At 33.5% G+C, this 27479-nt stretch overlaps 4 protein-coding genes and 1 long non-coding RNA gene across 8 annotated transcripts in view; 1 reads left to right on the forward strand and 4 right to left on the reverse strand.

Annotated features, from left to right (window-relative positions):
• The window catches only part of LOC113511255 (protein EFR3 homolog cmp44E), a 38990-nt gene extending 22627 nt beyond the window's left edge, over nt 1–16363 (reverse strand). The window contains exons 1-2 of one of the 4 annotated variants that reach the window (XM_052892055.1): nt 15957–16363; nt 74–278 (exon numbers count right to left, since the gene is read on the reverse strand). In XM_052892055.1, the coding sequence (XP_052748015.1) occupies nt 74–278; nt 15957–16041 (290 nt within the window). In that variant the 5' untranslated portion in view covers nt 16042–16363. Of the gene's footprint in view, nt 1–73; nt 279–2299; nt 2715–10217; nt 10351–15956 lie in introns of those variants that run through there. The other 3 variants (XM_052892051.1, XM_052892066.1, XM_052892062.1) reach the window with 3 other exon arrangements.
• Nucleotides 8622–10200, reverse strand: LOC113511041 (cyclin-L1). Its single transcript, XM_026894608.3, has one exon. It carries the CDS (start codon nt 9918–9920, stop codon nt 8667–8669), a length of 1254 nt encoding a protein of 417 aa, XP_026750409.2. The 5' UTR covers nt 9921–10200; the 3' UTR covers nt 8622–8666.
• LOC128200057 (uncharacterized) lies at nt 10839–14463 on the reverse strand. The gene is made up of 2 exons (XM_052892073.1): nt 13493–14463; nt 10839–12968 (listed from the first exon to the last, which is right to left on the reverse strand). Exon 2 carries the CDS (start codon nt 12961–12963, stop codon nt 11092–11094), a length of 1872 nt encoding a protein of 623 aa, XP_052748033.1. The 5' UTR covers nt 12964–12968; nt 13493–14463; the 3' UTR covers nt 10839–11091.
• A 612-nt stretch (nt 16364–16975) lies between the features above and the next one.
• Nucleotides 16976–21947, reverse strand: LOC128200136 (uncharacterized). Its single transcript, XR_008252548.1, has 3 exons — nt 21722–21947; nt 17740–17894; nt 16976–17422 (listed from the first exon to the last, which is right to left on the reverse strand). It is a non-coding gene; the product is annotated as an uncharacterized LOC128200136 (long non-coding RNA).
• Nucleotides 21948–22882: 935 nt separating this feature from the next.
• Nucleotides 22883–27479, forward strand: part of LOC113511256 (trichohyalin) — a 116594-nt gene continuing 111997 nt past the window's right edge. Inside the window, exon 1 of the mRNA XM_052892004.1 lies at nt 22883–23165. The gene's annotated coding sequence lies outside the window, so the exon portion shown is untranslated. The remainder of the gene's footprint in view (nt 23166–27479) is intronic.

Below are 27479 nucleotides of genomic sequence, written 5' to 3' on the forward strand. Positions count from 1 at the left end.
TGCACCGTAAAGTCTCCACACTGTCAGCTGCCCCAGCTGTTTTTTTTAATAGATTATAACAGCTGTTACTCACCCATGTCTCCGTCTGTATATATCTCTAGACGCTTTCTGGAACAAATATTCTCCGATGCGGTCGAGTTTCTCCGGGCTGGACAGCGAGTAGAAGGTGAGCTTCTCCATATTGGACTTGACGAGGCCATCTTGCGGCGACGCTGGGAATATGTTATCCACGAGACGCTTGTACCGCGGCCGGAGGGCTGAACAGCAGCCGCAGCAGCCTGGAGAATATAATGACAGAGAAGGTTATAGGTACAGTGAACATGTTTATGTGCTGTCAATATTCTAATCTTAAAAGTTCTGTAAATTCATTTACATATTCACAACTATAATCCTACTCAACAACCGATGGAGAAGAAAGGTTCTTGAGTGGTGACGGGCCGTACGGGCAAATGCAGTGTGGGACAAACCCCAACTAGATGGAGTGACAACCTCAGATGCATTGTCAGTTGATGCTGCATTGTCAGTGGATACAGGTAGCTCAGGACCGTTCCATATGGCAGTCTATGGAAGAGGCCTATGTACAGCAATGATAATAATCCTATTATTATAATAAATGGCAACATTTGTATCGATTGATAGATAGATGTTTGTCTCTCTTTAACGCAAAAATTACGAAACGTATTGTAATGAAATTTGGTGAACGGGTATGTTACATCCTGACTTAGCAGATAGAATACTTTATGTATTGAATTACGCGGGCAACAGCCGCGGGTTACAGTAAGTATTATATAACTGATACGCCTGTTAACAACAAACTGATAATGATTCATCAGAGACTATATGGTAGAGACAACAACAGCGATTCGCCAGTGAATAACATTTCCGGTTCATGACGACAGACATAATTTTAATAATATGTAAATTTATTTATAATAAGTGTTAATTTATTATTATAAATTAAAACATATTAAAAAAAAACATGTCTTAACTAATAAGTTAAAAACATGTCTTAACTAATAAGTTTTTAATGGATGATAATAAAATGGTAACCCCGCCTGTGCTAACGGTATACACTGGCGGAGCACCAGTGAGACTATAGGAATGACAGGTGAGAATGAAAAGGCAGGTCGATTAGCTCATCGTGATGATTACACCTGGAATTCAGCACAATAGTTTCCAGAGGGGACCACGTAGAGGTCGATCTGACAAGGTTTATTGCTAATAATGGGACTAGTAGTCCGCATTACCAACAATCCCTTCCCCCAGACACAAGGGTTGACAATGTACGCATGACCCCTTATCTCACAACAACCCACCAAGAAACAAATACATCGACAGATATTTCTTAGATAAAGCCGGGGTGTTATTTTTCCTCATGCATGCAGTAACGAGAACGTATCTACTGATAGATTGATTTACCACTTGTCTAGGGTGTTTAGAGTTGATGACGATCAGGGACTCGGGATTAAAAAGGCTTATGTGGTTTAATTATATGAAAAAACATAAATCTCACATAGACTTTAAAAAATAGCTAGGTCTATTAGCTTTTCTAGAGTTCCTAGTTAAAAAAAAATATTCTGAGATTGTGTTTGTTTTTTTATGCAACTTAGAATGGCAAACAAACTGACGGCCCACCTAATGGAAAATGATAAACCGTCGCCTATAGACATGAGCAGTACCATGGACATAACAGAGTATACTATTTCACCCATGATACCCCCCATGCGTTGCCATTCACGAGTCCGTACCCTGTAAATTCACTGCCATATCCTACCCTACAAACCGAAACACAACTGTTTTACGGTTGAAACAAATGGGACAGAGGTGCCCAAGCAAACGACTTTTGTACAAAGTCTCCCTTTTGGTAAACTATTTAATATTTTTTTGTACTATATACTTTATAATATATTTATTTCTCTGATAAAATAACAACATAATAAAACTTACAGCTACATGGGTTACAATTTAAAACAATCTTTGTGAGAGACTACTGTCGGTACTAGGATAACACGTCTTTTAAATGGATGATAATGGAATGGTAACCCCACCCGCGCTATCGGTATACACCGGCGGGGCGCCAGGGAGAGATGATAGGTGAGGATGAAGCAGGTCAGTTAGCCCATCGTGACGAATTCTACAAGAATTGTTCACGACGGTTTCCAGGGGGAACCACGTGAAGGTTGACCTAATAAGGGATATTGCTAGCAATGGGGCTGTCAAACTCCATTGCTAACAATCCTTTTTCCTCTAGGATAAGCCGTCTTACAGACCACCACGCTCCAAAACTCAATGTACTCACATGTCATGTAAACAGTCCGACTAACAAAGAAACACGTGCGATGCACCATTTTACCGAACGACAACATGTCTCTTTCAACAGATTATTTTAACAAGTTTTACAAAATCAAAACATAAATATTAAAACTTTACACTTCACACTATATGGCAGTTTAACAATTTGTCTTGTGGCTAAGTCATTAAATTTCCCCGCTAATATCACATCTCATTTATTATGTTTATTTTTATTTTTTTTATTTTTAATAAATCAAAACACACCGCACACACAGTTTTAGAGAAACATATTTTGTTATATACAAATAATCAAGCAATGTTGGTCCGTTAGTTAAATGTCTCGCGATGGACATTTCGCTATCTAGTACGTATTGATAAGACGGGTCTTACGAGTGATAACGCTTGCCACATGTTAATCAACTAGTATCACTATAAATTACGTGTACCTACGGACATTTCGTCACGACCAATGATCAAGTATAATTAAGTATATTATTTAATAAGGAAAAACAGTTAGCTACGATATTAAAATATACAAACAAATAGGTGCTAATAATGAATTATTTATTGTTGACCAGTAAATAATAATTGTGGTTTAAATATACCTGATTTATTTTAAAACAAGTATCATGAGTATGTATTAACTTCACAAAATACCACTCATTGTTTGTCAATAACTCATTTTATTTGTGTATTAATATATTGTTAATCTTTTTTCTCAAACATGCTTGGAAATGTGAGCATTATTTTGACAATCTTCTTAGAGATAAATCAAAATTGCCGTACTAGCCAGATACATGCGGGCAGCGGCCGGCAAAAGTTGTATGAAAATCCATATCTGTCGTATTTTGCGGCCAGATAAATTACTATGTTAACTCATATCTGTCCTGTAATTTAAAAATGGAATGATCTTTTACTTCGAAACATGACTACCAAGGAGATAACTAATAAAAGGTTTTATTTAAATTTCGAACTGGCTTGCAAATAGAAAGCTGTTTATTGAAAAAAAAACAAAGGTACTTTATGGCTCGTGAAAAAATATTATTGTTCGTTATTCGTCATTGAACTTAAAAAGTAAAATTGTGTTTTTAATTTCCGCGCATTGTTTGAGAAAAGTACTATACAAGCCTTGGCCACAACTAGGCATTGATGGACTCACGTATGTGTGCCTCGGCTGCGTCTCGGCCCACATTTGCACGTTTGTCCATCAATGCCTCAGTTGCTGGCCGCTGCAGTAATATACTATTAATCTGTATTATTCTTTGAAGGGAACAGTAAAGAATTTTCATTCATTCATAACTTGTAGAAAGTAAAAAAAAAGACTGAAAGGAAAGTTACAAAATTCGACTTATCACGCTGGGGGTAATAGTAGACGTAGTAATAAGATAGATCAGGGTTTAGTAGTAGTTCATTTATGGAACTCTAGAGTTGTCTATGTTACTGAGAGCTATTAGTGTGACCTATCGTACATTCCTGTTCCCTTAGGCACTTCTTACAAAAATTGGATGAAAAGGATAAGTGGTACATTGTATTCTTATTCTAACACCAAACGGACATGATCTACGTAATCAAATATTTGTATTTATGTTTGACAAAATAAGCTTATTTGAAGCGATTGTTTTTTTATTGGCACCTATCTATTTAAATCTCTACCAGTGGAAATAGGTGGAATAAAACTCCACTTTTATCCCTCAGTGGGGAAACATTACTAGGAACAAGTCGAACTGGGCAAATATTTCCTCAATTATTTATTAAACTTATCGTTCCTTGATTAATATTATAAATGTGAAAGTGTTTGTTTACCTTATAGCGTCTTAACTAATCACTATGAAATTTGGTATACATGCACTATATGGGATAGAGAAAGCTATAGACTACAGGTTATTTTTTTCTGATCAGCAAATCTATCCCAGTCACGCGGAAAAAGTCATGGGTAAAAACTAGGTAATTTTATATACTTTTCTATAATTCGTGGTATACTATGGTAACAAAAAATATCAGTAAACACTGTAATTGTGGTCACCCTACACTATAAAATATCGGAAACAAGCTGGAAGTGATCCCGATGTTATATCTCTTATGTCAAGTGAACAGAGTCCATTATTGCACATTTATACACTGAATACAGGTAATTCTGAATAGAAAATTTGAGATGTCTTCGAGACGATCAGTCATTGAAGGTCAACAAACTAACACGAAACCTTATTGAATATTTAAAGTTAATCATGAAAATACATTATCTTTGTACCTTGCACTCTTGTGACACAAACATTCAAAATATTAATATTAAATAGATAATTGATAAACAAAATTCCATATATGTTGATACACAGATTTAATATAAATATATATATTTTTTTTTATAATAAACAAATCTCACATATAGATATACAGGCTGTGAATTAAATTTAAATATTATTTTTATAATAAACAAATCTTACACGTAGATACACTGTTTGTAAATTAAATTTAAATATTTTTTTTTAAATAAACAAATCCCATACGTAGATACTCTGATTGTAAATTAAATTTAAATATTTTTTTTTATAATAAACAAATCTCACACGTAGATACACTGTTTGTGAATTAAATTTAAATATTTTTTTAAATAAACAAATCCCATACGTAGATACTCTGATTGTAAATTAAATTTAAATATTTTTTTTTATAATAAACAAATCTCACACGTAGATACACTGTTTGTGAATTAAATTTAAATATTTTTTTAAATAAACAAATCCCATACGTAGATACACTAATTGTGAATTAATTTTAAATATTTTTATTATAATAAACAAATCTCACACGTGGATACACGGATTGTGAATTAAATTAAATATTTTTTTATAATAAACAAATCTCATACAGATTATGATTTTTTTTAATGTTAATTAAATTAACACACTGATACCGGTGTATATGGACGAACGCGTAATAACTCACTAAGCTAAATATAAACGTACCTACGTAACTGAAATAGATCAACCTTTGAGAGGAAACATTTTAAAAAGGTCCGCTCTGGAACGACGAAAGAGACGGCTACAATATTTCCAGGGCAACCAGTAAAGGTGTGTTCACAGAACACATGCGGCAGATGGGCACGAAAGTAGCGTAAACGTTCGCTAGAGGGAGACTGTATAAGTCATCCAATTGTTTGTATTTATAATAAGTTTACTATTGTAATCTTTTGGGGGAAACAATAAAGAGTATCCATCTATCTACATAGGTACCTATATTTCACTCTGTGGCTCTGCTATGAAGTAACTGTGCTTACATGGCTGTTTCGGAAAAATACAACATAACTATTTTTTTTTTGTTCTATGTACTAGATTTGGATTCCCAAGCACTTGCGGTTGCGCTTTCGGTATACGCTCGCATATGCCAAGGTTTGCAGTCTATTAGGTAATTGTATGGATAAAGAATTTGGGCTTCATCATTAAGTGGGTACTGAGAGCATGACTTTTAATATCTTAAAACCTTTCTGATGCGGATTGATGGCATAACTATACGAAAACTCAAACCAACTTCAGTTGGGACATAATCAGGATTAATATAAGTCTTATCAGTTGCATAAATAATCATCAAGAGTTGGCGAAAATATTGCGAAGACACAAAAAATCACTTCTATATGTTGCAGTCATATCGTAATGTTACTTAACCTATAACTGTCCTCAAGAAATGAGCTATCGAATGCAAGAATATTTTTTTTAAATTGAACTGGTAGTTTTTTTTTATTTTTTTTTTTTATTATTTTATTAAAGTTAACAAACAGTAATACATATATATATATATATATATATATATATATATATATATATATATATATGTATTATATATATATATATATATATATGTATTACACATACATATATATATATATATATATGTATGTGTGTATATATATATATGCGTATGTTTGCTGTCGTCGTTCGTAATGTCACGTATGGGCACCACAGAATATCAGCGCTGTAGCAATTAAATTGCTGCAGCACATGCTGAGTGGTGACCATGTTGGCAATAATAAATGTAAAGTTTTTTTTTTTTAATTCATAATGTATGTAACTTTTTGTTGTTGTCAATAAATGTTTTCTTTCTTTCTTCTTTCTTTCTTTCTAATACAATATATAATTATAATAAGATTACATTTAAATGTGATTAATAATACTACCAACAACGTTAACTACCGATTGCTATATAAAGAAAGTAAGTATATAAACATGCAAATATTGCCGAGAAGTGGAGTTGACCATTATATCTATTAATTAAGTTCCAGAGACAAGCGTGTTCAAAGAAACAAACTACTGAAAATGTACTATATAAATCTTAAAAGTGTAATGAGCATTCAAAACAAATATAAATTCCTTTTGGCGGCAATAGTTAGCGGACTCGAAATTTTTGGGCACATTCTTGTAAAAACTACTAGATTTTTAAATATACTCAAATCTATAAAAGTTACTGGGCTACTTTAAAAATAAAAACTAGCACCTCTCTAATCTACGAGTATTATCAAACTCTGTAAAGTATAAGATTTTTGTACAAATGAACAATTGTTATTAATTTACAATAGTCGATATGTGGGGGGAAAGGGATTGTTAGTAATGGAGACTGAGAATCCTATTAGCTAGCAATATACCCAACCAGGTCGACTTCCTCGCGGTTCTCCCTGTAAACTATCATGGTTAATTCCTGATAAATTCATCATGATTGGCTAACGGGCCTGTTTTCATTCTCATCTATCACCCTTCACTGGTGCTCCGCCAGCGTATCTCGTTAGCGCAGGCGGGGTTACCATACCATTTTCACCCATTAACAAAAAATAGTCGATATGTGAACGCAGCCTTATATTAATAGGTGCACATTTGCTGCCCGATCACTCAAATTATTATGCCTAATAATTTTTGTACACAAAGGCGAAATTAGTAAACGTATTATTTCAGTAATTAACTGTCCACTGCTGGTCATAAGCCTCCCCCCATTAGGGGAGTTTAGCCAATAGTTGCCACGCTTGGCAGAAGGATTAGCAATCGCAATTAGGTTTTTAAAGATTTTTTTTTATACAACTCATAATGGCAAATAAGCTGACGCCTATCTGATAGAAAGTGGTAACTGTCAAGATGTTTTAAGAGGGACACTGCTGCCAATCCCTCGCCCTAGTGAACATTTACAACTATACATATACTACATTACTATTGGCGTATATAAAATTATATTCCAAGGGGTTTGACTCTATATAAAAGGCACATACATACTCTCAGACATGTTTTTATTATTACCAGGCTATTCTAGGGTGGGCACTGTGTTGTCTCCCTTAAATCCACCTATGTACAATGGTAAGCTACATCCTACTTCAAAGAGAATACTTCTATTTCTATTATTCACGATAAATTTACATAGATATAAAGATAGTTGGATTGCTGAAAGTAGTATACAGACTCATATTTTACCCCAAAGGTTGACTGGTAGGCTACTAGCATTAAATTCGCCTTTTGTACCATACTTTATTTTGCTCAATATTTATTTATTTAAATAACTATTATTATTACAAATATTTTTGTAAGTTTTATACATGAGCCTTATGTCTTGTATGATAGCAAATGGAGACTATGTAAAATTTCTGAATGCTTGCAATACTAGAATTGTCAACACTTCCTTTGACCATACCCTATATTAGCTAGCACTACTCTTTTCAATCATTTTAATTTACCTAATTTAGACATTTTTTTAATTCAACTTGGAGTGGCAAAAAGTTGGCATGGGGATTCTTAGTAACAGACTTGCAACTCCATTCTTGAAATAAACCCTATAAGATTGACCTTTCTACAGTTCTCCACAGAAATTGTCATGTTTTCTATGGTAAATTCATCACATTATTTGATTGCTTAATTCATCTTTACCTACCACTTCATACTAATATAAATTGTCTCTGATAACATGGAACACAGCTCCAAAATCAAGGGTTAAAAAAATGTAAATACAAATATTTACAAGGTTTTGATTAATATAATAATCTATGGCCAGTCTGCTAATGAAAATATTTCCTCAAAAACAGAGCAGCATTACCTGTATATGGTTATACATTTTAGAGTAAAAAGTTAGAAGAAGGCTATTTACATTCGAATGATGGGTTATAATAAAATTACAAGAAAGGGATTTCAACACTAGTCCTCAGGAATGGCAATAGATGAGTGGTACTATATAAATCATAATGTATACTGTGCCATTGTGCTGTTATGTCTATAAGCGACTGATACCACTTTCCATAGGGTGGGATGTCAGCTTTGCCCATTTCTAATCCCGTAAAAATATGAATGATAATTAAAACAACATGATGAATTTACAATATCTATATTTAAAATAAATGCAATATCATAAAACTAATGCTTCCGTTTATCATCTCTACTGTCTCTACTTGATTTTGAGCGTTCATAATCGTCATACTTTCTTGACGAAACTCTACTCCGTTTATCATCTAACCTACGTTCTCGAGAGCGATCTATATCCCTATCCCTAGACCGAGACTTATGCCTTTTACTTGAGTATTCACGTTTACGATCATATGGAGAACGGGATCTTCTCTCCTTCTTAGATTTGTGACTGCTGTGGTACTTAGATGATAATGGAGGTGTCTTAGGAGATTTCTCCTTCTTTGAGTCCCTCCTAACATCCTTCGAAGTTGATGCTGTAGGTGACTCCAACTTTTTCTCTTCAGCTTTTGCATTCTCACGGTCTTTTTGTGCTTGCATGTGTTTATTGGCCTGATAAATTTTCTTTAACATATCTACTCTTGTTTCTAACTCCTCTGGATTCACTTTTTGCCTTTTGTATAACTGCAAGATCCTATGGCATACTTCCCTTATATCTTCTTCTGTTACCTTAAATAATAAGAACCAATGTGGGTTGTTCGGTAATGGTAAACCTATTTTCCGCGCCGTCAAATAAATACAAGCACATGCAATTGTTTCTGGAGGGAACCGCATGAATACATCAGTTCTTAATGCATCATTCATATAATTCCATGAAATTTGCATTAGTGGTCTATTCTTTTCATACTGCAGAAGCTGCAAATATACTACTATAAGCTTATGTGGATGCTTAACATGTACACAAAATCCTAATTCTTTGAGTATTCTTCTCTCTGCTTTGATAACCTGATTCTTCATCTCGATATAATTTTGGTCGACTATAAGTGGAGTTATGGTTATGGTCTTCTGAGATCTCACCTGTTTAATATGATGGAATACATTTATCACGTCTCGAATTCTACATGGTTTTTCTTCGACCTTCGAAGCTAAGTAGATGCTTCCCATTGCCATGGTTTCCATAGGGTATCTGACAAAGGATTTTGAATAATAGAATCGTTGGAGATATATCTGTCCGGTAGCCATGGCCACTTGCGGAAGTTTTAGCAATATACCAGCTGTTTGGATTAGTTCGCAACCCAAAATACGAAGGTCCGTTTCAGTCTCAATGTCCAATCCATCAGTTTGTGAAGGGGTCTCTTTAAACACATTTTCTGGTAATAAACAATTGTAGAGAGTGAGAATAATCTTCCCATAGTTCTTTTGTGGTTTTGTCGTAGTCACCGTGGTAGTATTTTTCGTCTGGCTTGGTGCAGAAATTGCTGTCATGTTGATGCCGTAAGTTTTCACTATCACTATGTGACTTAAATATTAATCACAATACTTATAAATAGTCCATATCTCGTATTTTATAATATCAACGTTGCAATTGAAAATTAATATTTAAAATATTTATAATAAATGTGAAAACAACGCCACTAGAAAAGATTGAAACCAAAATGTGACAGATTGTACAAGATGGCGCCACAAAATTGGTATACAAAACAATATGTCAAAATGTAATTGGAAAAATAAATTACACCTTCGGGTATTTAGTGAAACTATTGACTAAATTATGTAACATACCTTGTGCCATTATGTTTCATACACTTTTATTGCTCAATATAAACAAGATACATGAATTTTTTAAAATATTCTGGGGCGTACAAGATTAATCATATAAAAATTTTTTTTTTTAAATTGCGTTTCGATTCACGTCTTGAAAATTGTAAGTCGAGAAAACAACAAATCATAATTTCAACTAGTAATCAAATAATAACCCAAGGTTTTAATAGAATATATATCTTTATATGTATAATATTTGAGATAGGGATTATTCTACATAACATTCTTTTTGACTTTATTGTAATGGTAGCTATATACGATTACGAAGGAAACTGCTATTGCCGCGTGAAATGAATCTTCTTTGTGAGTCTGTGGAAGTACCTAGTTGAAACCATAGACATAGTATAACTTAGATTATGAAAAATATAGATTCGCAATATAAAAGAGAAAATATAGTAATCTATATGTTAGACCGAGATAGAGAATAAAACAATAATTTGCACAATAAATACTCGAAACTGATTTGGTGAGAATATAACAAAATAATTTCTAATTATTTTTACGTTTTGAAGTAGAATAAGTTTTAAGGGAATGTGATTTGTTAGACATTGTATATGTATTATAACATACTACATTAGAGATGGGCAATCCACCTGGGTGGGTTTAAAGTCTGGTGGGTAAAAACCGGGTGTTTTGGGTTTATTGGGTTTAAACCCCATAAACACCCAAATTTTTGGGTGTTTATGATTTTGTACTTCATCATCGTCATCTCAGCCGCAAGACGTCCACTATACTGGACATAGACAATATTATTATGCAGCCTACAGAATAAAAAACTTTTAATTTGATTTTGAGTTTATTAAGAAAGAGATGAAAGTAAAATGTAAAACTACAGTCAATCACTGTCAGATTCAGAGTTATTACAAGCGATGAATTGTATAGGTTCGATAGGCTCTATTTCGTCTAAACTGTTATGTTCATTTACTTGCTCAATGAAAGCTTCTAAGGTATTTTCTTCATTAAACTGAATGTCCTCGCATTCAGCTTTATGTTTAAGATTCCAGTTATAACAAATGAATGAAATTTTTTCAGTTCTTTCAGTTGTAAGTCGATTTCTTTTGTTATTATGTATGTAGCCTTGGATACTAAAGGAACGCTCAGTGGCTGCCGAAGTACAGGGAGCTGATAGAATACGAATCGCTACTTTGCTTAACTCAGTGGAACCACAAATACCTTTCCACCATATTAGGGGCTCAATGCTATCTAATGAGCTCCATACAAATCCTCTGGCCCAAAAGTTTTCTTTAGCTTTATAACACGCCAAATCTGCCATTACATTTGACAAACTTAAGTGTTGGCTTAAATTGTAGATAAACTCCATACCCTTAAGTTCTTCCTCTTGAGTAAGTTCGACTCCTAGAGTCCTGGGGTCTAGAATATATGCTGCAAAATGTATTGGCCTCATTGCCATATTGCATCTTGAAGATACTGATGTTAGAATCTGCTGTTTGCTTTCTTCGCTCAATGTCGAAATCTCATTTAATGCAAAACGTATCTTAGCTTGTACATCTCTAAATGTAATGTATGTGCGATGCAAACGATTCTGGTCGCTCTCTAAGTAAAATATGCTTTCAGTGACTGGTTCCAAAATACTTATACATTCCCCTGTCTTCGTCCAGAAATCATCACTTAGAATTAAATCTTTAATATCTCTTGAAATTACCACATCTTCTCTAACTGTTAATATTTGCAAAGCTATCTTATTTGCTTTCAAACTTTTTAACGAAGTAACATGACTTCCCCATCTTGTAGCACAAGGCAATTTTAGTGTTTGTGTAGAATCTTCACCCTGCCTTGATTTTATCAACAAGGAACTTAATCGTTGACTCCTTTTAACAGTTTTTATTATATTTATGGCTTGCATAATAAACACAGTTACTTCTTGTATCTTTACAATATCTTGGCACAACAAGTTAAGGATATGTGCACAGCAACCGAGAGGAACAACATGTGGATATTTGAGTTTTGTTAATTCGAATGCCTTTTGTATATTTCTAGCGTTATCGCCAATAAGTACAAGAAACTTATTTGCTCCATACACTTTCATTACTTTTTCAACTTCTTGGCTAAGGTATTCACTAGTGTGAGGATTACTTTCTGTATTCAAACTTTTAACGTATGCAGGTTGAGGTTTTGATATAAGAAAGTTTATTATTCCTTCATTTCTTAAATTAGACCAGCCATCGCACTGAAGGTGTAAGTAACTACAAGCATTTAGTTCCTCATTTAACTCAAAACGCATTTCTCTATATATTTTATCTAAGTATTTTGTCGCTAAAGCTTTACGTGAAGGTATTTTAAATTTTGGTTGCAATTTTTCGAAAAATTGTATCCATAAAGGATGTTGCACCATCGATAATGGCGTCCCTGTTACAAATATAGCTCTCGCTAATTCTGTTTTTATATGATCATCGGTGTCTTGAAACTCAGCATTTATTGTAGTGTTAGCAGACGACGAGGGGCTTATAAAAGAATCATTTGTCTCTATCTCTGACAGTCCAGACATTTTGGTTTTGGACGAGCTATCTTTTATAAGTTTCATAGAGTCTTTTAATGTTTCTGGAGATTTTGGACAAGTGATAAGATGTTGAAGCATTTTGGCAGCATTACTGAATTTGTAGACCTTATTACAAAGCTTGCAAGAAACAGACTTGTTTGGTAAAGTACGGTAGTGCTCCCATATGCGTAAATCTTTAGGTCTCCCCATTGAACCTAAAAAAATGAACGATGATTAGTTGGTCTGACGAAAATTCAACAATAGAGTGCCTATTTTTTTACAATGATTATTTCTTGTTATTTACAATAAATTTATTAAAAAAATAATAAAATAAATACAAAAAACCTTTGTAAAATTACATCTCCTCGGAGGATTAAACGCAGACGCTAGTTTATTATCGTATTGTTCTGTATTTTTCTCAGCAACTTCTTTAATTCGATTAGGTACTTACGCATATTATGTTAAAAATAAATATCTAGTACACATCTTAGGCTATCCACCATTATTATCCAATGACGACTCTCAGCTAACTATGCACTATCATCCAAAATAAACGTGTATGGAAAATTTTATCCCAGTCGGTTGAGGATTGAGGATAATTGCATCAACATACGAACATACCTACATACTTTTATTTACATAACGCAAGCTAAATAAAAGCTTGTAATAATACATCTAATTTTAAGTTAAAATTGTTAAGTGATCATGATATAATTGTATCATTCAAAAATCCACTTACCTTTAATTATTTCTTGTTAAGTATAAATATTATTTCAAATCTGCTCCCTTAATATGCACTTTTTTACTGCTTTTCCTACCTAACACGTTACCAGGAAGTCACGTTACCAGAGTCAGAGTAATAGTGAACACGTTTGACAGTGATTGTCGTCGCCTCATATTCAGCGTCGACGAATAGGGGAATCCCCAGTCATAATGTATTGCATGCGTGGCGGTCTTACTTCAAATCCATAAACAAAGAGATAATTACAGAACTCGATACTAGATGGCGCTGTTTTTGTTTGAAGAAAGTTTGCGGGCTAAAATACATAGAATTTCATCAATGACTTCCACAAAGAACAACATTTCTGTTTTTTCTAAGTCCGTATCTCTTCCGTATATTTCATAAGATATAAGCTTGGGCTACATTGTTATGCAACGTGATTTTGTCGCTGTCTTGCTAGCAGGGTTGACAGATATACGATTTAAATCGTACTCATACTATTATTTGTCTATTTTTTAATGTACGATCGTAAAGATTATGATCGTAATTCGCACAAAAACATACGACTTTTTGGTTACCTGGCAACATTTTTATTATGAAACGAACATGCTCACATCATCAGTCACATGCAACAATTTATTGGGGATTTCCCCTTCACATCTGGCAGTCCTGCTTGCTAGAATATAGGTAAGTCAGCCACAGTTACTGACGATCGATATTTAAAGGGTATTGTTTTTGTGCTAAATATTTCATAAAAACGTTATTTAATACTTTGTGGATTATTAATTTAGTTGATAATCACTGGAAGTAAAATGGATGCTAATTTGAGAGATCAAGATCTTCGTATAAAACAGTTAATAAAAGAAAATCTACGTAAGTACTCTTTTTATACCTAGGTAGGTAAGGTATAATAAACACAAAAGGTACTTAGATCGCGTGTGTTCGAAGCATTTATTCTAATAAATTTAATTTAAAATTGTAGAAAGAAAAAAATGTCTGCCAAGCCGTAGCCGAAGCCGATCTCCAAATATATTTGGCGATAGTGAGACCCAGTGTCCAGATGATTTACCCAGCGTCGTCGCAACAAAGAAAAAAACGAGGATAAAGTAAAAGAAAATTTACTGAAAGAAGAAACAAACTGTTCTAAATGCTTAATTTATGGAGAAGAGGATAAAAGAAATGAGTATTTCGGACTGTTAGTGGCTCAAGAATTTAAATATATACGGCCATGTGTGCGAACGAGGTGTTATGAAGAAATTTTAAAGTATCTACGGGAAGCAAAAGGCCAACATGTTGATCAACTGCAACATGAAAACACTGAAAATTAATTACTTTCATTTTATTATATATAGATTTTTAAAATTTCCTGAAATATTATTAGTTAACGTTTTATTTAATATTGTAGAATTGATCAATACAATTTATAAAAATAATTTATTGGTATTACTTACATATTTTCAAAAAAATACGTAAAAACCTATTTTTTTGGGTGATTATGGGAGTTTATGGGTGTTTATTGGGTTTTTACCAAAGCACCGGGTTTAAACCCGGTGCTTTGCCCATCTGTATACTACATACTGATAGATTGGTAATGCATACATAAAAATTCATTAAAAACAAAACAAGAAAATTATTAGTTACACTAGTGTGTGTATTTTTTAAATGCGTACACGTGACACATTCCGAATTTATATAAAATTAAAGATGCATATAGGAAAATTTACATGTTTGTTATTTTTTTAATTTCGGTTGAAGTACATTTTTTCTATACCAATTCTTATACAAAATTCTGATTATTCTCAAATAAAAATATTCACAGCGTAATTACATGAAAAAACATTAATCATAATAAAAATAGTAATATTTAAAGTATATTTATTTAATTTATGTTATATTCAAGTATGGTACATTTAATTCTCACTAACTATATTTACTTGAAATGAATTACATTTCAAAATTTTAAAATAAATAGAATTTATTTTCTTAATATCTCCGCCAAATCAGTTTTGAGCATATATTGTATAAGTTAAGATTTTGCTTTTCTATCTCATTCTAGGTTATTATATATTCTATTTTGACATTACCAATCTACTAATGTTGAAACTGCTGCAGCTTCGTCTATTGCTTTATATGTGGTAATAGATGTGTATGCCATTATATAAGGAACTCATAACTTAAACACAGATAATGTAATACCATAAATAATTTGATCTCAACATGAATTTAACAAATAACTACTTTATCTATGCTATTGAAAAAATCAAATTAATACTGCTTCCGTATTTATCTGCTTTTATATCCCGGAAGTAAAATTTCGCGGCAATTTTAACTAGACAATCAATAATTTAGCGGTGTTTACGTTATGTATGTATGATCTAAAAATAGAATGATTTTGGATATGAGCCACTACTGTTTAATTTATAATCATGCAAGATGTTTATCAGAATTACATTATCTTTATATAAGTAAAAAATATACTTACATCCAGGATCTGTACATTTTTGAACGAAAGAATCCAAGAAATCATGCCCTTCTCCAGCTTCAAAACAACATTTTACGAAAGACATTATTTACAATATTCTTTATGGGATTAAATAAATTTAATAAAAAGATTTAACAGGAAAACACTGAGCACAAATAAATTTAGTTTCAACAATACAATAAAATGTCTTCAAAGATACTTAATTTATAACAGTAAAATTATTGTCAGTCTATGTTGAGTCCAAAAATCTATTTAGATTTATAGAAGTAGTATTAAAGTTTACAGATACGTAAGTATCCAATATTTTATTGAATTCTCTGGGTACGTTAAATTACATCACTGTACTTATTCACATAAATAAAAATAGCTATTAATTTTAACAGTAATAAATATGTAAATCACAATTATTATTATATATTTTAAAATTAGGTCAAGTAAGTCACATTTCGGAAACAACAATGCTTTTTCACTATCGAGTGAATGAAACCATGCCAATAGGGGCAGTAGGGTTCAATACGCAAATTATAGACTAAACGACAAAATTAAAATGAACATAGTAATCATGGTAATCTGTTGATATTACGATCTTTCGGAATTGGCCGGATAATGCGCGTAGCGTAGTCTATAAGTTTCAGGTTAGTTGCCGTTAGATGTCATTTTGGAATATTTGTTTAGTTGTCTGATAATAGATGTCAGTAACAGAAATAAAATTCTACCACATGGCTATCGATATCATGATTTTTTTTTATTTATATAATTTCTTAACGATGTCTACATACATATATAATGGGAATCTTATGGACTTTTTGACATTTCAAACAAAAGTTAAAACAGTCTTCTTCAGGGTGCATATTATATTTATAAATTCCCGTTGTGCATGTTTGTAACTTAGTATGTAAATATCATAATGATAGTTACTAAGATTATAGGTAGTTGGTATTTTCTTGAATTTATTACCAACAATAGACCAACTATCATAGAGAAAACATTTTTTTTTTAAGTCGCTAGTTCCTATTACTAACTTTTACCTTTCGCTCCTTTAAATTTTCATTAGGTAGTCCAATAAAAGTATCAAAGACGGCGTAAACAAACAGTCTTTTATTTGTACAATCTGTAAGTAGTTGGGCTATTTTATTTACTAATAGGTTGTATGGCGCGTAGGTGTGCCGGTGACAGGATCAGCAACGAATGTGGCGTGTTGCCTTATCTATTACGTACATTCACGTAGAAAACTGCAAAATGATTATTTAAATCACTGGTTATTTGATCAGAATTAAGTAATATTTTCTCAAACATGCTTGGAAATGTGAGCATTATTTTGACAATCTTCTTAGAGATAAATCAAAATTGCCGTACTGGCCAGATACATGCGGGCAGCGGCCGGCAAAAGTTGTATGAAAATCCATATCTGTTGTGTTTTGCGGCCAGATAAATTACTCAATACTTAATGTAAACTCATATCTGTCCTGTAATTTAAAAATGGAAAAATACCAAATAAATAAAAATAAATATAAATTAAATATATTTAAATACCTTTTACTTCGAAACATGGCTACCAAGGAGGTAACTAATAAAAAGTTTTATTTAAATTTGGAACTGGCTTGCAAATAGAAAGCTGTTTATTGAAAAAAAAAGCAAAGGAACATTATGGCGCGTGAAAAATTATTATTGTTCGTTATTCGTCATTGAACTTATAAAATAAAATTGTGTTTTTGATTTCCGCGCATTGTTTGAAAAAAGGACTATACAAGCCTTGGCCACAACTAGAGATCGATGGACTCACGTATGTGTGCCTCGGCTTCGCCTTTGCCCTCATTTGCACGTTTGTCCATCAATGTTGCTTATGTTCTGTGATTCGCCATGTGGTATAATGCAAATGAGAGTACTCAATCATTAATTCCATATACACTACCTCATGACTTTATGTTCATTTGGCCACTGTCAAAAAATAAGATGATTTTCAGTATGTGCGATTTCCGTCTAATTTCGATAAATTTTTGAATTGATTTCAAAAAAAGAAGGTTGTATTTTTTATGTTTGTAACATCACAACTCCGTTAGTTCTAAAACGATTGAAAAATTCTTTTTTTGAATGAAGCAATTCTTTATTTCGCATAATGCGTTAATTATAGGTTTCACCTGAACGGGTATACTTACAGATTTGAGTCATAGACATTTTATCAAAGCAGGTTCAGTAGCTTAGTTTTTAAATCAAAATGGTTATTAAATCAAACCAGTTGCTTTTGCTACAATTAAAATCAGCTTTTTTTTTATCAGTGGAATATAATTTTTTTAAAACCACTTAGAATGGCAAACAAGCTGACGGCCCACTTGATGGAAAGTGGTAACCGTCGCTTATAGACATGAGTAGTACTATGGACATAACTCCCCATGCTACTCCTCATGGGGATACTCCCCATGCGTTGCCATTCCTGAGGACTTAGGTGTTATTCCTCTGTACCCTGTAAATTCACGCCATATCACACCCTTCAAATCGAAACACAGCCATGCAAATACGACTGCTTAAAATTTCATTATTACTATAGCAATGCGTCCGCTGGCGACTGTATCGCCACTTTGGCGTAGGAAAGCGGTTATCCTCATTATAAGCCACGTAAAGGATCCATTTCCAATAATCATGCGTCACCCCGCTGAGCTTGGGAGATCGGTGCAGTCAACAAATCCATAATTTAACTATTTTGCGATTTAACAACAATGAGTTTACTTTAATTGTATACAATACTAGCGATCTGTCGCGGCGTCGCATGGGTGGATAGATATAAAGAGAATTTATTATTTTATATTAGCCTTTTTTTTATTTAAGAGTTTCCTCTTGTCGGTGCAGCTAATTCATGCATTCTCTTCCAGCTAGTTCTATCTATAATCTATCCCAGGCCATATCCTTGACCTCCCTATACGACATGACACCTAGTGTTCCTTCTATTTTTTTTTTTATATTTGCTTTAATAAACTAATTTTTGATATTTTGGGTTACGTTATTGTAATTTTGCCATGTGGTCCCTGCATAGAACGGACCATTCCTTCCTTTGCCGTGGGTATATATATAAAAGGCGACTAAGGGAATTTAATGGTTAAAAAGTGGGCAGCAGCGCTCCTCTTTAAACATCATTAAAGCCTAACTGCGGTTGCCAGGCCGCTTGCCAAGCGTGGCAACTACTAGCAACATCCCCTAACAAGGAGGCCTATGTTCAGCAGTGGGCAGTAAATGGCTGATACAATGATGATGACGATTGTGATTTTCTAATAATCACCAGTCACCGATAATATGGTAAACAAGACGGTTCACCTGATGGAAAGTGACTACAGTCGTCTATACACGTAAACGTCACAGGAACACGGATATCACAGAATAGACTGTGATGCCTGTTATGTTATATTTTTGATATTCGGCGATCCATCTAAGGGTTCTTAGTTTCTAACGGTTAAAATTCTAACTAGATGATGCTTGTACATAAGATCATTTTTTGTATGCTTGTTTGCTTGTAATAGATAAAACCAAAAACTACTCAACTGATTTAAAAAAAATATTATACCTATAGAAAACTATATTATCAGCTATATATATTATTTTAAAAAAGTAAGATATAGCCCAACGATAACTCAAAGTATAAAAATTGCCTATTAAAATTAACATAAAATACTAGTTTATCTTTTTATCTATTTAACTGTGTAAAACCGGGGCGGATTGCTAAGTAAATAAGTAATTATGACGGATTATGTGATAAAACTATAATTACTAACTTCATATATTATGGAGGGAATATTTTTTTTATATGTCAAAAAAGCGCGCCATTTTCCATTAGGTCGTCTTTGTCTATGAATGATGAATTTATAGGACATACTTTATCTAAGATAATTACACAGATAGGAGCTAAATAGTATTTTATAAGTATGTTTTTTACTTATACTTTTTTACTTATATTTACCATTGTAACATAAGACAATTTTGCAATATTCCATTTCATCAAAATATTTATAAGTTTAAAAACAATAAATATTATTTGTTATGAATATTGATTGCCATCTGTGGTTTATAAGTTGTAATAATCATATTTACATGCTGTCTGTTTGAGGTTTTATTGATAATTGCAATATTAAACACGAGGATTCCATAAGTGCGTGTTCAAAAGTCATACACACGTCATCGATGAATCGGTGAATCTTTCTTTTTTACGAATTATAAATAATCATCATCATCACCTTCCTACCCTTAGCCCAATTATTATTTGGGTTCGGCGCAATATGTTTTCCTCTTCCATTCTTTTCTATACGAATTATAAATAATAGTGGGAAGATTTTGTTAGACTTTGTAGCATATCAACCTATGTAGATGAAACTATGGTTACCTTTCTGTTACTGGCTAATTATACTTACTAAATAAAAATTCTGCCTATTTTTCCTTTAAACAATTCGTAATCTTATTTAATGGGTGAAAATGGTATGGTAACCCCGCCTGCGCTAACGGGATACGCTGGCGGAGCACCAGTGAAAGGTGATAGATGAGAATGAAAACAGGCCAGTTAGCCCATCATGATGAATTCATCAGGAATTAACCATGATAGTTTCCAGAGGGAACCGCGAGGAGGTCGACCTGGTTAGGTATATTGCTTGCAATGGGATTCTCAGTCTCCATTACTAACAATCCCTTTCCCCCCTATCGCTAGGGTAATCTCTAACTAGGGTAATAACAGACAACTAGTTATTTCCGCATTCACTCCTATTCTGGCCATATCATCGTTCACACAATGCATTCATGTCTTTTTAGGTCTTTCTCTGCCCCTATAGCTATCCATATTGCTTAATGCCTTCCTTAAAATATTCTGAGTAGTGACACCGTTGATCTTTATTCATATTTATACTCGTAAATGCCGGTTGCTTTTATCAGATGACCTGTCAGCTTATTTACCTGTTCATAAAGTATGTTTATAAAGTAAATTGTTAGTAAAGATGCCGTCTGTTGACTTGATTAAATATATATTATGTTATAAATCATTAGTTTTTTATTTTCATTTAAAAACAAATACATTTGTATCTAAAAAAGGTTCATTTTGAACATTATTTCCTTATAAATCAAGAAGAGGTAATGGAATCATAGTAATAAAAAAACTCGGCCGTTGAATTCACTTTTTTTTTCTACAACACAGGGGGCAAACGAGCATGCGGCTCACCTGATGGTAACTGTGGACTGTTTTACTGTACAATTTTAAAAGCAAAATCCGAATGAAATATTTTCACGCCACACGATTGAATGCAGAGAGTCGTTTTCGTTAAAATATTAAAGAAAACACTCTTTTTGAGTTTATCCGTTACAGACAAACAAACAAATCTGTCCTATTTATAATATTAGTAAAGTAAAAAACTATATCTAAAATTCCCATAATAGTTACAGAGATTCGCCCTCAAAGTTGAAACATTATATCAGAGGTCAAGTGAGAGTGGTACCTACTTAATATTAGCTAATGTAACTTCTTATGGTGTTGGGGTCGAGCCCAGCGGTGGGCTGTTAATGAGAGTGTTGGTGTAATGACGTAAGACCATCAAAACTTTGCCAGTGGCGCTGAATTCCATGACCCCGACATGTATCTGTCTGTGTTCATTATTATGTTTTGAGTACGATTCAGAATAACATAATTATGACATCATAACACCTTAGAGCGTGTAATTTTGGTAATCATACACTTAAAGTAATAGCTGATTCAATTTATTGAAATTCAAGTCATTAATTGCACAAATATGGGTACATACATTAGATGAAAACTGAGACTTTGTACAAAAGTCGTTTGCTTTTGCACCTCTGTCCCATTTCGGTTTCGGTTTGAAGGGTGGGATATGACAGTAAATTTACAGGATACAAAGGAATAAAACCTAAGTCCTCAGGAATGTCAACACATGGGGAGGTATCATGGGCGAAACAGTATACTCTGTTATGTATATAGCTTGTTTGACATTCTAGGTTGTATAAAAAAAAGCTTGTTTGCCATTCTAAGTTGCATGGAAAAAAATTGAAATATTTTTAAAATATTTATAAATTATATATTAATAATTAAAAAAAAATACAAATGTTCTATTTTCAGTCGTTTTCTAAAAAAAGAGGTTTTCAATTCGATTGTATTTTATTTATACTTTATTTTACATACTACATAAAAAAATATTACATAAAAATATGACAGAGGTAAGTAAATGAACAAAGGTGAGCTTAACTTTACAAGAGTCTTCTTTCAGCAAACCCAAAGTGGAAAGGAGAATTAATGTCAGCCGGTAGAGCGGTGTACAATATTAAAGAAAATTTATAAATAAAAAAAACTAGACAAACTTAAGTTTATACAAAACTATATTGTATTATATTTGAATGTATACATACATACATACGTAGATATTGTTTTAGTGTTTGTTACTTCACAACTTCGTCATGTGTAAACCAATTTAAATTTTTCTTTTTTATCAGAAAGGATATACTCACAGATTTTTTTTTATACAACTTAGAATGGCAAACAAGCTGACGGCCCACCTGATGGAAAGTGGTAACCGTCGCCTATAGACATGAGCAGTACCATGGACATAACAGAGTATACTGTTTCTCCCATGATACCCCCAATGCGTTGCCATTCCTGAGGACTCAGGTGTTATTCCTCTGTACCCAGTAAATTCACGCCATATCCCACCGTTCAAACCGAAACACAGCCATGCAAACACAACTGCTTCACGGTTGAAACATAAATGGAACAGAGGTACCCAAGCAATCGACTTTTGTACAAAGTCTCCATCGGGTAAATAAGCGAAGGTGCGCACCAAATTATGTTGACAAAATATTTTTGCATAGATAAAAAAAAAGAGCTAGTTGTTTTCCTTGCAAACAACCTCCTACGAGCAAAGCCTCAGTCCTCTCGATAGCGAATCGAATTTATTTATTCTACGCTCAGTCGACCTCGAAAGCCTGAGGAGAACGGCCGCCCGTCGCCATCTTGCACAGTGTTGTGATATTTCGGAACTTTGTAAATATTATCGATAAAAATACCAGTGTGACGTTGTGTTTATCCACAAGTTAGTGTTCGAATGGAGAATTATTTTTGGTCATATTGTGTTTATATTGCATGTTTTAATTCTGAAACTTTGTGATCTGTGAGTGCCTTTTCACGTTTTAGTACCGCTCGACTTATCGCCTGTGGCACAATAGGATAATTTTGTCTAGGTAAGTTTTTTTAATGAATTCCATCGTAAGTTAATATATATTTATGATTTTTTTTTATGCATCTTAGAATGGCAAACAAGCTGTTGACCCACCTGATGGAAAGTGGTAACCGTCGCCTATAGACATGAGCAGTACCATGGACATAACAGAGTATACTGTAAACACGATGGTGCAAATATAAATATAATAATAGAGGTATAAATTAGGTATGGTAAATTAAATCCGTATAGGTCCGGGTATGGAATGGGCCGCCTCTTTCTTTCCTGTGGATGTCATAAAAAGCGACTACGGGAGCTTATGGTGGAGGGATGAGGAAACAGCGGTTGGTAAACTGTCAAGCGTGGCAACTATTGGCAAAAACCCCCTTATGTTTTTTTTTTATACAACTTTGAACGGCAAACAAGCTAACGGTCCATCTGATGGAAAGTGGAAACCGTCGCCTATAGACATAAACGTTACAATGGACATATAGGCATTGTCATTCCTGTGGGTTTGGGTGTTATTCCTCTGTACCCTGTAAATTCACTGCCATATCCCACCCTTCAAACCGAAACACAGCCATGCAAGCACAACTGCTTCACGGTAGAAACACGAATAGGACGGAGGTAACCAAGCAAACAACTTTTGTACAAAGTCTCCCTCTGGTAAACGTAACAAACGTAAAAAAAATGCAACCAAATTGAGAACATTATTCTTTTCAAAGTCGTATGAAAAATGGTAACATAGATGTACTTTCGCAAACGTACAAATACTAGCTCTAACTAAATATGATGTTGGTACACTTTATCATCATGGCTTCATTTATTACGCAACGTACCAACAAGTGGGATATCGACGATGTTACGTTCCATTGCGCCTAACCTTTGCGGACCTAGTTACATCTGTCAGTTTCCGATAACTTTATATAATACGTACACCAGAGGGGAAAGGGATTTATTTATTTATTTATTTAACATTCTATTGCACCAACATTAAAGGATTTGTTGAACAATTTTCAATAAGTATAGTGTAGTACAAAAGGCGGTGTTATTGCTAAGCAATCTCTTCCAGACAACCTTTGGGTAGAAAGAATTAAAGAATAAATAGGTAGGTGGCGCGTTAAAAGAAATAGATCTGTAAAAATTATATAAAATCGTTAGTAATGGGGTCAAATAGTCCCATTGCTAGCAATATACCTTCTGTCAGGTCGATCTCCACGTGGTTTCCCCCGGAAACCATCGTGGTTAATTCTAGTTGAGTTCGTCAGGATGAGCTAACTGATCTGCTTTCATCCTCATCTATCATCTCCCACTGGTGCCCCCCCTCCAGTGTCTACCGATAGCGCAGGCGGGGTTACCTGATCATTATCAGCCATTAAAAAAAAATAGGTACACCATATTGGTATTTTTATTGTTTGAATGCTTCTCCCGTATTCCAGGTTTGAATTTACTTTTATGTTCTTTTTAATTGTCTTCAAAAAGAAGGAAATTCTCGTTTCCGCTGTGTTTTTTTTTCTTAATCTTAATTCCGTCGATTATAAATCGATTTTAGGTTTTTTTATTTAATCTGAAAGGATATAATAACATCAAAATCGGTTCGGTAGTTTAGTTTTTAAATCAAAATAACCGGTGTGCCACAATTGAAGTCGACTTTTTTGTGGCACGCAATCTTAATTATATATAGGATATGTTCTTTCGTGACTATCTTACCCGCTCATATATCTATACCTCTTTATAATTGGTTACAATGAAATGATAAATTCACTGCCATATCGCACCCTTCAAACCGAAACACAGCCATGCAAACACAACTGCTTCACGGTCGAAACACGACTGGGACAGTAGTTGTTCGAATTGATACCTGCTGCTGATTTTCACCACCGTACAACCCGCCACAAACTAAAGTTTCATCCCAATCATCTGGACGAGTGACGGTCTTCCACCGTGTGTTTTACAAGGCACTTTTTTCTACGCACAACCATTCTTTGGAATCAACTTCCAGCAGCAGTATTTCCGAACCAATACGACAACATAACCTTCAAGAAAATAGTATATTCCTTTTCAAAACGCCGGCAGCACACCTGCATTGCCGTTGGTGTTGTGGGTGATCATGGGCGGCGGTAGTCACTTACTATCAGGTGAGCCGCATGCTCGTTTGCCCCCTGTGTTTTAAAAAAAAGGTGCCCAAGCAAACGACTTTTGTACAAAGTTTCCCTGTGGTACATACATATCTGTCACGCCTGTCTCCTATTAGGATAGGCAGAAAGAATGAAACGCTAAATGCTTTTATTAAAACGATCTTTTTTTATATATATAAAAGCATTAATTATACAATGTCAAGAATATTTTCATTCTATGCCCGTGTCTGTTGACACAACCGACTTGTTGGAATGCCTCTCTAAGTCCCGTTTTCTCGGTGTCCCGTTTTGCTACGTAACCGAAAGTAGGTATCTTTGCAATTTACACTATCGTGCTGTAAAATACGTTCGAATAACGTCGGTATAGGTATATGGGTGCATTTTATAAACTATTAATGCATATTTAATTTTAATTATGGTTCTTAAATTATGAAGTTGTATGCATATATGTTTAGTGATTTATATAAATAATGAGGTTTTTAATTTTTCTTTCAAATTTTTGTATTTCTTTTTTATGTTACCTCATATCTCCATCAGTTGTAAATTGATTTAGAAAATGAGTAAGATATAACAATATAGATAGATAGATAGATAGACAATTTATTTACATTACTTACAGCACACAAATTACAATAAAAAAAAACATACACGTAATACACAGCAAAAGAGACAAAAGAATAAAAATAAAAAAAGCACAAATAAAAAAAAAAAATACAAAAACAAAATACATAATCTAACAATCTCCTTTGTTAACATTCCTTCATGCGTGTGCCATAGTAACAATATCTATAAATATTGTAATTAAAATATATAGATATTGGGTGGATAATCTATACTTATAATAAATCTGTAGAGAGGTTAATACTGTACATGAAATATATTTCCAAAATAACTATCAGGCGGTGATTAGTGATCGATACTGATGCCAAAAATGCAATCAGTAAAATTTTTGTCTGTCTCTCTATATGTTCGTTATAGAAACAAAAACTACCCGACGGATTTTAACGAAACTTGGTACAATTATTCTTCATACTCCTGGGCAGGTTATAGTATACTTTTCACCACGCTACGCTCAATAGGAGCAGAGCAGTGAAGGGAAATGTTGGGAAAACGGGAGAAGTTACTCCATTTTTAAGCTTCCGTCGCGTGCCTTAATGGTCAATAACTACAGAAAACTTCGCGATACTATATGTCCAACTATTATCGTTATGTCACAATTATCACTTTTTAAAATGTAAAAATGTTCACCCGTGCGAAGCCGGGACGGGCCGCTAGCATACAATATTATCCACCCTTACCATATATAGGATATCGTAGGATACGATTTTTTAATTGGTGAAAAATGAATCAAAATGATATGGTAACTCCGCCTGCTTTCCTGGTATACGCTGACGGAATTTTCACTCATTAAAAAAAAATCAACATTCCGAACACGATCGAGCACAAAATTATGCCTGGCAGATATTAATTCTAATTGCGGACTAACCACCGTCCAATAGAGAACAAATTGGCTCTAATTTATAATTTTTAATCTGTAGCGCCATTTACTCCACAAATTGGAGCGCATTATGGCCGATACGTTATTTTTTTTCACTCTCATTGTTTCGATTTTTAAATCTAGAATTGTGCCTTCGGCGATATGAATCATTGGTTGTAAGAAGATATTTTATTTCTTACTCTGTGAATGTAATTAATCTGTTATTATGATTGTGTACAGTAAATTACTAGCAAATTTTTAAAAACAAGTAATTACAGAGAAGGAATGATAAAATAAAAACTGTAAATCATATGGTCGCCTCTTTTCTTCTTATGCAAATATAATTAGTAAAAAGAGGACGAAAGATACACCATCAGTTGCTATTTTTCTCAATTCATAGCAGGCTAGTGTATAGAAAATGTCTTGATATGTCAATCATTTGTCAATGACAAATTTTACATTACTAGATTAAATATTCGACACAGTTTATATAGAAAGTATGCAAGCAAGTTGCATCTGAATTTGGTAGGGTTATACGGTCGTATAACATTTTGTATGTAGATGTATACATAACACTATGAATTTTATCTCGAAATTTCATTTTGTTGTTCTCTCTATTAGTACAAGTGGTCGTTATGTGGTCGATATTCGACCATAACATATATTGAAACTAACAACCCACCCCGGCTTCTCATGGGTGAAATGCAAAAAAATGAGTTTA

The sequence above is a fragment of the Galleria mellonella genome, unplaced genomic scaffold (genome assembly GCF_026898425.1).
Source record: "Galleria mellonella isolate WM207_F2 unplaced genomic scaffold, CSIRO_AGI_GalMel_v1 utg109, whole genome shotgun sequence".
NCBI classification, from domain to species: Eukaryota; Metazoa; Arthropoda; class Insecta; order Lepidoptera; family Pyralidae; genus Galleria; species Galleria mellonella.